We start from the raw sequence: 14,124 nt of genomic DNA, 5'->3' as shown, positions 1-14,124 counted from the left end.
GCTGCTCTCCCACCACGGGTTCTGGGTCTCGGCCCGTGATTGGACGGAGTCGCTGCCGATCATACACAGGTGTCAGCCGCATTGTAGGCGATGAGCAGTCGGTACCGTGCCTGCGCCCGGGGTGATCTGCAGTCGGACATCGCTGCGGTCCTTTAGGCGAGGCAGGAAAATGGGAGATGGCTGTACGAGCAGGGACGGCGTTATATCTGGCGGCCGCCTGTGTGCTACTGCTACGTAGCTGTACGAGCCTGGACGGGAACCAGACGACCCTCTACCCGGAAGATCTGAACGCTACCGTTAGTGCACCGGCGTACGAGCCCGTGAACACAACGATAACACCAGCGGAAACCGGAACGGAGCCCTCGTTCACTACAGAGGCGGTGAACGGGTCCAGCACGACACTCGGGACTGCGACAGAGCCAGGACTAGCGTCCACAGCAACGGCCAGCACCGTGTCCGAGGAGCTAGCACGGGATCCGGGGACCCCGGGTGAGATCGTGCCCCCTAGTACCGGCCCCGCAGAGGCATCGGTGACCCCAGCAGCGGCGACTCCAGCACCGACCACAGCAGCACCGGCGACAACAGCACCCGCGACCCCGACTCTGCCCATCACTAGAGGCCCCACCGGCAGTAGCACGACAGAAGGTGACTATCGCGACATCTCCATGCGCTCTCCCCGCGTTGTGCCGGGACCGGTCTGTAGATGCGCCGCGCTCGCCTGTGTTGGGGCTCTGCTCTTTGTTCCGGTGACGTCACAATGCCGCTTGTCAGTGAGAGCAGGCCTGACTGCTGCTGCACCTGATGTTACTGGGGGCTAGGGGTCTCCAGGCCTGACTGCTGCTGCACCTGATGTTACTGGGGGCTAGGGGTCTCCAGGCCTGACTGCTGCTACACCTGATGTTACAGGGGGCTAGGGGTCTCCAGGCCTGACTGCTGCTGCACCTGATGTTACTGGGGGTGAGGGGTCTCCAGGCCTGACTGCTGCTGCACCTGATGTTACTGGGGGCTAGGGGTCTCCAGGCCTGACTGCTGCTGCACCTGATGTTACTGGGGGCTAGGGGTCTCCAGGCCTGACTGCTGCTGCACCTGATGTTACTGGGGGCTAGGGGTCTCCAGGCCTGACTGCTGCTGCACCTGATGTTACTGGGGGCTAGGGGTCTCCAGGCCTGACTGCTGCTGCACCTGATGTTACTGGGGGCTAGGGGTCTCCAGGCCTGACTGCTGCTGCACCTGATGTTACTGGGGGCTAGGGGTCTCCAGGCCTGACTGCTGCTGCACCTGATGTTACTGGGGGCTAGGGGTCTCCAGGCCTGACTGCTGCTGCACCTGATGTTACTGGGGGCTAGGGGTCTCCAGGCCTGACTGCTGCTGCACCTGATGTTACTGGGGGCTAGGGGTCTCCAGGCCTGACTGCTGCTGCACCTGATGTTACTGGGGGCTAGGGGTCTCCAGGCCTGACTGCTGCTGCACCTGATGTTACTGGGGGCTAGGGGTCTCCAGGCCTGACTGCTGCTGCACCTGATGTTACTGGGGGCTAGGGGTCTCCAGGCCTGACTGCTGCTGCACCTGATGTTACTGGGGGCTAGGGGTCTCCAGGCCTGACTGCTGCTGCACCTGATGTTGCTGGGGGCTAGGGGTCTCCTCCACATACCGCAGGGGGTCACCAGGCCTGACTGCTGCTGTCCCTGAAGTTACTGGGGTCTGAGGGTCTCCTCCCCGTACCGCAGGGGTTCTCCAGGCCTGACTACTGCTGCCCCTGATGTTACTGGGGTCTGAGGGTCTCCTCCACGTACCGCAGGGGTTCTCCAGGCCTGACTACTGCTGCCCCTGATGTTACTGGGGTCTGAGGGTCTCCTCCACGTACCGCAGGGGGTCTCCAGGCCTGACTGCTGCTGCCCCTGATGTTACTGGGCACAGGGAGCTATAGCTGTATCCTCCAAATACTAGGAATAGTTTCCATCTTGTGTTTAGTTGCAGTCAGACCATAGAGTAGTGACAGATCCCAGGACAACCACATCGCAGCTGCACAATCTAGCGGGGTTACATTCCAGGCTGACTGCTTCCTCCGGCTTTCACATGACAAACACCTGAGGACTCTGAAACATGCTGAAACGTGACAACTCAGGAACCTGCGTCACCACATCAGGTTATGGCAGTGCCCGTGGTTCCTCCTTTCTTCAGTACTAATGCTGATCTATGGGAGATTTCTTGGACAAAGTGTTGTAGCCTTTATGATACAAGTGGTGAGAAGTAGCAACCTGGTAAATGTTGTCCTTTTAGCACAACTGAGGGTCCATAGAGAGGAATGAGACCAGTCTGGCAGCGCCCTCATCCGGACATCTAACCCACTGCAGCCCAGGTGATTGACAGGTCTCTCCCATACTGAGAATCCCATCAATCACGTGGTAGTTAAAAAAAAAAAAAAAAAATCTGTATCCCTGGTGAATGGACGTTCAAATCTGAAAGATGTCTGCTATTCTGACAACCTCTCCTCAATTACTATATTCCCCGTCTGGGGAAAAAAAACAGGCTATACTCTGATGCTGTACCAGTGACAGTGGTGCCGAGGCTCAGGCTATACTCTCCTCTGATGATGTACCAGTGACGGCGGTGCCAGGGCTCAGGCTATACTCTCCTCTGATGCCGTACCAGTGACGGGGCTCAGGCTATACTCTCCTCTGATGCCGTACCAGTGACGGGGCTCAGGCTATACTCTCCTCTGATGCCGTACCAGTGACGGGGCTCAGGCTATACTCTCCTCTGATGCTGTACCAGTGACGGCGGTGCCGGGGTTCAGGCTATACTCTCCTCTGATACAGTACCAGTGACAGTGGTGCCGAGGCTCAGGCTATACTCTCCTCTGATGATGTACCAGTGACGGCGGTGCCAGGGCTCAGGCTATACTCTCCTCTGATGCCGTACCAGTGACGGGGCTCAGGCTATACTCTCCTCTGATGCCGTACCAGTGACGGGGCTCAGGCTATACTCTCCTCTGATGCTGTACCAGTGACGTCGGTGCCGGGGTTCAGGCTATACTCTCCTCTGATACAGTACCAGTGACAGTGGTGCCGAGGCTCAGGCTATACTCTCCTCTGATGATGTACCAGTGACGGCGGTGCCAGGGCTCAGGCTATAATCTCCTCTGATGATGTACCAGTGACGGCGGTGCCAGGGCTCAGGCTATACTCTCCTCTGATGCCGTACCAGTGACGGGGCTCAGGCTATACTCTCCTCTGATGCCGTACCAGTGACGGGGCTCAGGCTATACTCTCCTCTGATGCCGTACCAGTGACGGGGCTCAGGCTATACTCTCCTCTGATGCTGTACCAGTGACGGCGGTGCCGGGGTTCAGGCTATATTCTCCTCTGATGATGTACCAGTGACGGCGGTGCCAGGGCTCAGGCTATACTCTCCTCTGATGCCGTACCAGTGACGGGGCTCAGGCTATACTCTCCTCTGATGATGTACCAGTGACGGCGGTGCCAGGGCTCAGGCTATACTCTCCTCTGATGCCGTACCAGTGACGGGGCTCAGGCTATACTCTCCTCTGATGATGTACCAGTGACGGCGGTGCCAGGGCTCAGGCTATACTCTGATGCCGTACCAGTGACGGGGCTCAGGCTATACTCTCCTCTGATGCCGTACCAGTGACGGGGCTCAGGCTATACTCTCCTCTGATGCTGTACCAGTGACGGCGGTGCCGGGGTTCAGGCTATATTCTCCTCTGATGCTGTACCGGTGACGGGGCTCAGGCTATACTCTCTTCTGATGCTGTACCAGTGGTGGGCTCAGGCTATACTCTCCTCTGATGTACCAGTAACGGCGTTGTCGTGGCTCAGGCTATACTCTCCTCTGATGATGTACCAGTGACGGCGGTGCCAGGGCTCAGGCTATACTCTCCTCTGATGCCGTACCAGTGACGGGGCTCAGGCTATACTCTCCTCTGATGCCGTACCAGTGACGGGGCTCAGGCTATACTCTCCTCTGATGCCGTACCAGTGACGGGGCTCAGGCTATACTCTCCTCTGATGCTGTACCAGTGACGGCGGTGCCGGGGTTCAGGCTATATTCTCCTCTGATGATGTACCAGTGACGGCGGTGCCAGGGCTCAGGCTATACTCTCCTCTGATGCCGTACCAGTGACGGGGCTCAGGCTATACTCTCCTCTGATGATGTACCAGTGACGGCGGTGCCAGGGCTCAGGCTATACTCTCCTCTGATGCCGTACCAGTGACGGGGCTCAGGCTATACTCTCCTCTGATGATGTACCAGTGACGGCGGTGCCAGGGCTCAGGCTATACTCTGATGCCGTACCAGTGACGGGGCTCAGGCTATACTCTCCTCTGATGCCGTACCAGTGACGGGGCTCAGGCTATACTCTCCTCTGATGCTGTACCAGTGACGGCGGTGCCGGGGTTCAGGCTATATTCTCCTCTGATGCTGTACCGGTGACGGGGCTCAGGCTATACTCTCTTCTGATGCTGTACCAGTGGTGGGCTCAGGCTATACTCTCCTCTGATGTACCAGTAACGGCGTTGTCGTGGCTCAAGCTATACTCTCCTCTGATGCTGTACCAGTGACGGCGGTGCCAAGGCTCAGGCTATAATCTCCTCTGATGCTGTACCAGTGACGGGGGTGTCGGGGCTCAGGCTATATTCTCCTCTGATGCTGTACCAGTGACGGGGGTGTCGGGGCTCAGGCTATATTCTCCTCTGATGCTGTACCAGTGACGGGGGTGTCGGGGCTCAGGCTATATTCTCCTCTGATGCTGTACCAGTGACGGGGGTGTCGGGGCTCAGGCTATATTCTCTTCTGATGCTGTACCAGTGACGGGGGTGTCGGGGCTCAGGCTATATTCTCCTCTGATGCTGTACCAGTGACAGGGGTGTCGGGGCTCAGGCTATATTCTCCTCTGATGCTGTACCAGTGACGGGGGTGTCGGGGCTCAGGCTATACTCTCCTCTGATGATGTACCAGTGATGGCAGAGGTGGGCTCAGGCTATACTCTCCTCTGATGATGTACCAGTGACGGCGGTGCTGGGGCCCAGGCTATACTCTCCTCTGATGCTGTACCAGTGATGGCAGAGGTGGGCTCAGGCTATACTCTCCTCTGATGATGTACCAGTGACGGCGGTGCTGGGGCTCAGGCTATACTCTCCTCTGATGATGCTGTACCAGTGACGGCGGTGCCAAGGCTCAGGCTATACTCTCCTCTGATGCTGTACCAGTGACGGGGGTGTCGGGGCTCAGGCTATATTCTCCTCTGATGCTGTACCAGTGACGGGGGTGTCGGGGCTCAGGCTATATTCTCCTCTGATGCTGTACCAGTGACGGGGGTGTCGGGGCTCAGGCTATACTCTCCTCTGATGATGTACCAGTGACGGCGGTGCTGGGGCCCAGGCTATACTCTCCTCTGATGCTGTACCAGTGATGGCAGAGGTGGGCTCAGGCTATACTCTCCTCTGATGATGTACCAGTGACGGCGGTGCTGGGGCTCAGGCTATACTCTCCTCTGATGATGATGTACCAGTGACGGGGCTCAGGCTATACTCTCCTCTGATGATGATGTACCAGTGACGGGGCTTAGGCTATACTCTCCTCTGATGATGATGTACCGGTGCCGGGGCTCAGGCTATACTCTCCTCTGATGATGTACCGGTGCCGGGGCTCAGGCTATACTCTCCTCTGATGATGATGATGTACCGGTGCCGGGGCTCAGGCTATACTCTCCTCTGATGATGATGTACCGGTGACGGGGCTCAGGCTATACTCTCCTCTGATGATGATGTACCGGTGACGGGGCTCAGGCTATACTCTCCTCTGATGATGATGTACCGGTGACGGGGCTCAGGCTATACTCTCCTCTGATGATGATGTACCGGTGACGGGGCTCAGGCTATACTCTCCTCTGATGATGATGTACCGGTGACGGGGCTCAGGCTATACTCTCCTCTGATGATGATGTACCGGTGACGGGGCTCAGGCTATACTCTCCTCTGATGATGATGTACCGGTGACGGGGCTCAGGCTATACTCTCCTCTGATGATGATGTACCGGTGACGGGGCTCAGGCTATACTCTCCTCTGATGATGATGTACCGGTGACGGGGCTCAGGCTATACTCTCCTCTGATGATGATGTACCGGTGACGGGGCTCAGGCTATACTCTCCTCTGATGATGATGTACCGGTGACGGCGGTGTCGGGGGCTCGGGCCATACTCTCCTCCGGTGCCAAGGATTGCATGACACGTTGTGAGCCCTTGCAGCCAATCAGCGGTCACTTCACTCTCCCTTCCTTAAGATGAAACTACCTTATATAAGAAGTATGAGCTGCTGCTCGGTGACGTCATCCAGAAATAAGTGAGCATGAAGTGGCTGCTGTTTAGCTACAAGGCTGATGACATAAAGTCATGTGAGCCCCGGTGCCCAGCATCACCGCAGAGTATAGCATGGTTTTATTTCAGATGGGGGAATATAGTTATTAAGACGAGTAGTGGACAACCCTCTTTCACTTTTGGGGCAAACACATACTAATTATGTTGGCAGGCTGCTTTCCGGAGAATATCTCTGCTTGCCATTAATTCCCAGGGGAGCATTGCATGGCATATGTCTCCCTATGTCAGCGTGGTGGTCTTCACAAGGAGAAACGTTCCCCCTTACACCCCCGGCATATGTGGCTGACTGTGGCACTTTTGCATTAAGAAGTGGTAGGGCAGTAGTGAACAATCCCTTAAATCTTTCATTTGGTGGTTAAACCCACTCATGACCACCAATTCTGGAGACACCAAATGTGGTTTAATCAGCGTGCTGGTCTATTAGCACCTAAAAGACCACCAGTGTTTCCCAGCAGAGCCAGCCTGCTGTGGTAACATGGAAGCCGCCTTCTGGGGTCTGTGGGCAACCAGCTCTGATGATATTTTTTTTTTTTTTCTTTTTCAGAAGTTTAAAGGGAATCTGTCACCCCATTTTTGGCCTATAACATGCGGCCACAGCCATCAGGGGCTTATCAACAGCATTCTGTAATGTATTCTGTAATGCTGTAGACAAGCTCCCGATGTAACCTGAAAGATAAGAAAAAAGAGATTATACTCACCCTGGCGCTCGGCCCGGTCCGATGGGAGTCGCGGTCCGGTCTGGCGCCTCCCATCGTCATATGATGCCGTCCTCCTTCTTACTTCTGTTGCAGCTCCTGCACAGGTGTACTTTATCTGTCCTGTTGAGGGCAGAGTAAAGTACTGCAGCACGCAGGCGCCGGGAAAGGTCAGAGAGGTCCCGCGCCTCCGCACTTCAGTACTCTGCTCTCAACAGGGCAGATAAAGTACGCGTGCGCTGGAGCCGCGGCAGAAGTAAGAAGGAGGACGGCATCATATGAAGATGGGAGGCGCAGGTCCACAACACCCATCGGACCGGACCGAACGCCGTGGTGAGTATAATCTAACCCTTTTTTCTTATCTTTCGGGTTACATCGGGGGCTTATCTACAGCATTACAGAATGCGTTACAGAAAGCTGTAGATAAGCCCCTGATGGCGGTGGCGGCAGCTGATAGGGCTAAAATGGGGTGACAGATTCCCTTTAAGTGCGTTTATATAGTGTTTAACCTAACTACGGCCCGGTGCTACAAATTTCCAGCGCTTGTCTGGGGCGCCATCATAAATAAACAGCACCGATGGTTCTGGAGGACCTGGCCGGCATATGGTCGCCGGGTATCTGACCAGCGTTGCTGGATCCTCGCAGACCCCAATCAGGCAGTGTTAGCCGTTCTATATTGACAGACCTTTCCTCCATGTCTGTGTCCTCACCAGAGCCTGGCTGCTAGGATTAGAAGAGTGTAATTAAATTAGTGATGTTTACTAAAGTAAAGAATTGCCTGAGCACTTCAATGGCTGACCAATGTGAGAAACTGAACAGCCTGACCAATGTGTGAAAGTAAAGGGAGACTTTATGATTGTGTAAGTTTCCTGCAAAAAAGGAAAACAACAATAATAAAGTAAAGTACCCACCAGAAAACAAACATTTATTTTCATTTAAGAAAAACATTATTACATATAACAAAAAATCCTTACGGCCGTAATAACCTGTGGAATTCATGCAACATGTTATTTGAAGCACTCTACCAGAAATTGCACTGTAACTGCATGTCCCTAAAAATAATCCAATTTATCCTACGTAAAACACAGCCTCATACTGATACATCAATGACAAAAAAAAACCTGAGTACTAAAAAGCAGAGGCAAAAATAAAAAAAAAACAACCAGTCTTTAAAGTGGTATTCACATCTTCAAAATCCTATCCCAATATGCAGCAGGTGTATAATACTATTAGCCAATACCTCCAGTTACAGATGTGGTATAGTTCCTCTGATTTGCTGTCTCTCTCCTCATGTGCAGTCATTGCTGGACCTTAGGTATCCATGGTTATGACCACTGATATAGTTACCTGTAGCTAGTTGCTAGTGGTCATAATCATGGATACGTAAGCACCTGCAATACCTGCACATGAGGAAAGAGATGGTGAATCAGAAGTACTATATCACATGTTTAAATGGAGGTATTTGCTAATATTATTATTGCACCTATTACATATTTGCAAATAAAGTCCGTGGAGCCTCATTTAAGAGTCTCAAACACGGGACTAGTCAGATCTTCCTCCAGGTAAGGACCCAGCCAAGGAGTGGCTCCTTTCGGAAACCACCATTACCACCATATTAAGTGGCCCTTTAAGTCAATATCCAGCTCTTTACAAGTTTACAGATATGACAAGGGAAATACCAAGGCCAGGTATCCATCCACAGGCAGCTGTTTCGGGGTGTTGCCCCTCATCAGTGTGGAGTAGGATTCTGGCTAGGTGGGAGCAATGCCTAGTAGACCAACATCACGAATCAATCACTGACCTGTCAAATTACATATTAGGATAGGATCTTGGAGATGGGAATACCACTTTTAAGACAGGTTCAGGTCTGGTATGTAAGGGATTAATTGTATTACACTTTTTTTTTTTCGGCAATTCTCAAGTCTAGTCCTATGAAGCCATTTATGGGAAAAGCCTGCTGTCCGGAGTACTGAGCCCACCAGGGTGCTTTGTATAAAGAGGTTTTTATATGCCATATCATCTGGTAAATTTGGCTGTGCTGCTCAACATGGAAACCTGAGGTCCGTAGTTATACAGTGGCATCACATCCGGTGCTAGAAAGACATAAGCTGTGGTCACACAGGGAGGTCGGTCTTTGGGGCCGTGTTTTGTCTTAGGCCGGGGTCACACTTGCGAGTGCAATGTGAGAAACTCGCTAGAATCTCTCACCTCAATACCCGGCACTGCCACCAGCACTTGGGACCGGAGTTTGCGGCTGCATGTCTTTCTATGCATCAGGTCACTTGAAGTGAGATTCGCGTGAGTTTCTCGCGTTGCACTCGCAAGTGTGACCCCGGCCGAAGACAAAACACGGCCCCAACGACCGACCTCCCTGTGTGACCTCGGTCTTGCGTTAGCTATTGTGAAAACTGAATCATCTGCAGACAAGCCTGACCGACCCCACCGTCCGACGTGTCCTAGTGATTTGTGACCTATGTGTATTTTACCTGTGAATAGGCCATTTAGTAGCTGTACCCTTAGAATGTGTTCATGCATTTTTGTGGTAGTTTTACCCTGGGGGGGAATAAATGCTCCATTTTTCATCGCCAGCAATGTGAATGTGATTTCTGACATCTCGTGTACATGGGGCTTATTTTTTTTTCTTGCAGACTTGAAATAATTTATCTGCAGCGCGTCAGTAACATCAGAGAATTGTCAGCATTTTCATCTTTTCAAACCAATGGGGGGGAAATCCCTTAAAGTATGTATTTCATGCGGTGTTTTTTCTGCCAAGACTCCTTATTTTATAGCTTCACTGTGTCGCTGGGCGCTGTACCTGACTGGCGACGTCGCTGCACAATACCAGTGAATGAGGTCACGCTGCAGCCGCGAGGACACTGCGACAAGAACATCGCAAGAAAACGGACGTCACCCAACTTCTTGCAACTTGCTTGTTAGGGACACAATGCGACCCACTCGTGTTGTGGCGCTGACGCCTACTAAATGTTGGCTGCGCAACAGGTGCCATAGCCAAAGTCACCGTGTAACCGAAGCCTAATCGACACTTTCTATTAAAGGGGTCGTCCACTACTAGGAGAACACCTTCTTGATCTAAATGTTTGACCCTCCCCATAAGATAATAAAGCTTATACTCCTGTATCGGTGTTAGAACTCGCTCTCCTCGGGGGCTCCCGTGTGGTTGTGACACGTGATACCCGGCCCCCAATCAGCGCTGGCATCACTGTCCCCGCCTTCGGATAAATCGAACATGAAGAGGAAGTCCAGGCTGGAGGTGATTTGACTTCCTCTTCCTGCTCAATTCAAAACTGTGTGGTCAGTTGGATGAGAAAATGGAGAACTAAAAAAGTCTTCCTCTTCTTCTCCAATCGGCGATGTCATCGGAGTGCAGTCCGGTATTTTCCATGGACTCTATGACTTGCATGGCTGAGGGTGATCCCAATATCAGATCAAGCTTGTGCATACAGCAACTTCTTATTTTTCTTCGCCTTGGTCCTAAGGAAAAAGTCAGACGTGGAAGGGAAGACCTCAAAATGGTGCAAGTTTTATTACTTCTGACACAAAGTAGTCGGGACCATTTAATACACAGAAACAGGGCTGTGGAGTCGGTGTCATGGAAAGTGAGGAGTCGGAGGTTTGGCTTATCGACTCCACAGCCCTGCAAGAAGTGTCCCAGAACATTGGGTAGATTGTCCCATCAGATCTTATATTACCTCTACAACCACTGACCGTATAACGGCCCCTGTGGGGTCGAGGTCAATAAATCCTGACATTGGCCCCTCTCATTCACACATCCTGCTTTCAAGAATATGGTGGCACTTGCCTCAGTGTTCGTAAAAACCAAGGCTCCATGTTAAATGGTGCGTCCGCTGTATAGAAGCATAGACACCATCAGAAAGCGTGCCTCGTATACCAATGCAGGACTTGGGTGGAGGAGCAGGTGTAAAGTAATTGACAATCCCTTTAACTCCTATGGATAATAATGCTTTTCTGGTGTGTGCCGGTCAGTCTGTCGCCCCCGTCCTTCATTGCTGCTTCTCCACTTTTCTGGAATAATTTGCTCTTTTTTTTGTGCCTTATTCTCTGTTTTGTGCCATGTCTTATTTTTTTGACAGCTGGTGCACTTTTGTGACATTTTGATATTTACTTTGTGTGACTTTATCAAAGAAAAAATAGTTTTTTGTTTTGCGCAAAAAGTAATTGAATACCACAAGACAAAAAAGTTATCAATAAGCCTTGTATCCAAATTTACAAACCTTATGAGATTTAGAGGAGGTGCAGTGGACACAATATGGCACAGAAGGGTCATGTTTTCATTATTTTTTTTATTTTTTTGTCCTAGATCTAGTTACCGAGAGTCCTGCACCGCCGACCCCAACATTGGACGGACATGTCACCACCAGTACAAGCGCACCGGCTACCATCACTACAGTGGAAGTTCTTCTATCAACCAAAAGTTTCCTAACTACGACATTCCAAACCTTTTATATCACAAGTTCCTCGGATAACAGCACTTCCGCTTTAGCGGATATGTCATGGACTCAATTCAATATCATCATCCTGACGGTCATCATTATTGTGGTGGTTCTGCTGATGGGATTTGTGGGGGCCGTGTACATGTACAGAGAGTATCAGAGCCGGAAGCTGAACGCTCCTTTTTGGACCATTGAACTGAAGGAGGACAATATCAGTTTCAGCAGCTACCACGATAGCATTCCCAATGCTGACATTTCGGGGCTTCTGGAAGATAATGGAAATGAAATTGCTCCAAATGGCCAACTTGCATTATCAGCTCCAATACACAACTATAAACCCTAAAACCACAAACGTGGACACCTACCATCACTAAGTCAACTACACTTGGAGATCGCAGTTAATATCTTCAAGAACTGTATGTATTGAGCAACTAACTCTATGTTCAATATCGAACGTGGCATTTTGGATTTTTTTTATTTTTATTATTTAATAAAACCATGGCTTGCTTTTCATTTTAAGTAAAAGATTGAGCCAAATGGTGGTCTTTTGGCTTAGGATTAATTAATGGGGCTTTTTTGTATTTTATTCATTCTTTTTGTCCACTATTTCTTCTAAACCAGGGGTGGGGAGCCTTTTTTTTTTCTGGCGAGGGCCATTTGGATATTTCTACCATCCTTTGGGGGCTGTACAAGTCGCCTACTAACTCTGCCCACAAAGTACGTCCTGACGCTGGCACTGGTGTTCGGACGTGATCTTTCATTTAACACACCTCAACGTTCAGTAGTGAGCAGAGCAAGAAGAAAGTAAATAGCTGGTGACCATCATAAAACAGCTGTCGGCCCATGCACTGCAGCCCCCAGGAATGTGCCCAGGGGCCAGATAAAAGGTCATTAAGGGCCTTAAATGGCCAGGGGTTCCCCACCCCTGTTCTAATGTCTTCCACCCTTACTTCCTACCAACAGGAAAACCATTCAAGACACTCTGCATAGCTAGAAGTAACCCACCTTCCTGATTTTGGATGCACCCGTACATCCTGAATTTGACGCTAATTACAGCATTGTTACGTTTCGAGGATGTAACGGCCACAACTTCAGTAGGAATCGGCTATAATATTTAGCTGAGCTGTTAAGTGCGCTGGGACCGAGCTGGCTTCGATCTCTGCACTTTAACCCCCTTAGATATCACTTTCTTTAGTGACAGTGGCATGTGAAGAGTTTGACAGATGGAGAGTTCTCCCTCTGTAAGTCCATCGGCACTCCCGCAACGCAATTGCAAAGTGCTATTAGCAACCAGAGGCCTAAAAATAAGCTGTAATAGGGCAGACCCATCAGCTCTGGGGTCTAATAGCTGGTCAGTCTGAGGCTACTTGGCACTGAACTTGAAGGGACACATTGGATGTAATTATGCCCTATGGTGTTGAGATGCGACCTGCAACATCGTCATAAATGTTTCCCAAATATGTTGAGGATTTGAGTCACCGCAACTTGTGACTTGTCTACAGTTTGGCTGTTTTACTTACAGCAAAATCCAAGCTCTACAATATCATGTGAGGGGTAGGTTATGGACAAGTTGCTGCCGAACAAGTCCTCTTGTAGCCCTAGCCTTGCTCTGACAGGTTAGGTAATGCACTGCATAACCGCATTATTGATGTAAGCAAAGGATCTCATGTTCTGGTCCCCTTTTGGGACTAATAAGTATTGAAAAAAATTTAGAAAAAAAAACCGTAAAACTAAAAAAAAAACAACAACCCAGTTTTAGTAGTAAAGCTTTATTTAGTAAAAAGTAATACATTTTTTTTAGAAATCTGAACTATAAAACTATTTATCCCACATGGTGAACGCTGTTGAAAGGAGAAAATAATCAATTGCGAATTACTGTTTAAAAAGAAAAAAAAAAAAACATAAATTAGGAATTGCTGTATTGGTTACATTATTCCCCTTTAAAAAGTTAATGAAAGTTTGTTCTATGTACAACAAAAGGCCAAGATTGACTTTGGCGGAAGGGGGGGTAAACAAAGTAAATGTGAATATAAAAAAAAAAAAAAGTACATCCCAGAAGTAGGGGAATGGAAGAAGGTGACCTGCTCTGGGATTTGGGTATAGTAACACCTGGTAAAAGAGCAAATTGAGAACTTACCGTATATTAGTTGTGTCCCGTCCCCTGAGGCCCAGCACCAGACATCACATTTTGTTGTGTATCCTGAAGGATTCCTTTAAATATTGGGAGAACGGGCCACTTTAGTGCCCTTTAGTAACATACAGAGCCGCTGACTTCTGCATCGGAAGTAAGCTTTGACAATATGACCCACGTATCTGCCGAGACACGCCTGTACATTACCTGCTGATTGTATACTTGTAACGAACAGGATATACCTTTAGGTCGTAACCTCTGCAGTACCAATTACTTCTGATACAGAAGTGAGCAACTGTAGACCTTATCGCATTACCTATTTAAAGGGAATCTGTTAGCAGGTTTTTGCTATGTAATCTGAGAGCAGCATCATATAGGGTCAAAGACCCTGATTCCAATGATGTGTCACTTAATGGGCTGCTTGTTATAG

The 14,124-nt window shown here is 50.2% G+C and overlaps 1 protein-coding gene across 1 annotated transcript; it reads left to right on the top strand.

Moving 5' to 3' along the window:
- Positions 1-14: 14 nt before the first annotated feature.
- On the top strand, positions 15-13,608 carry LOC141087535 (uncharacterized). Its single transcript, XM_073573104.1, has 2 exons — positions 15-645; positions 11,431-13,608. The coding sequence occupies exons 1-2, from the start codon at positions 177-179 to the stop codon at positions 11,904-11,906; spliced, it is 945 nt and encodes a 314-aa protein (XP_073429205.1). The 5' UTR covers positions 15-176; the 3' UTR covers positions 11,907-13,608.
- Positions 13,609-14,124: the final 516 nt, after the last annotated feature.

Source organism: Dendrobates tinctorius, unplaced genomic scaffold (assembly GCF_039654945.1).
Source record: "Dendrobates tinctorius isolate UK_male_01 unplaced genomic scaffold, ASM3965494v1 ptg000034l, whole genome shotgun sequence".
NCBI classification, from domain to species: domain Eukaryota; kingdom Metazoa; phylum Chordata; class Amphibia; order Anura; family Dendrobatidae; genus Dendrobates; species Dendrobates tinctorius.
This window is presented reverse-complemented; position numbering and strand designations above follow the sequence as displayed.

What these genes read in the sequence shown, in the direction of transcription:
- LOC141087535 (XM_073573104.1), top strand. Translation starts at nt 177, where the DNA reads ATGGCTGTACGAGCAGGGACGGCGTTATATCTGGCGGCCGCCTGTGTG. An exon ending in CGGCAGTAGCACGACAGAAG is followed by an intron (nt 646 to 11,430) that starts GTGACTATCGCG and finishes TTTTTGTCCTAG; the next exon opens with ATCTAGTTACCGAGAGTCCT.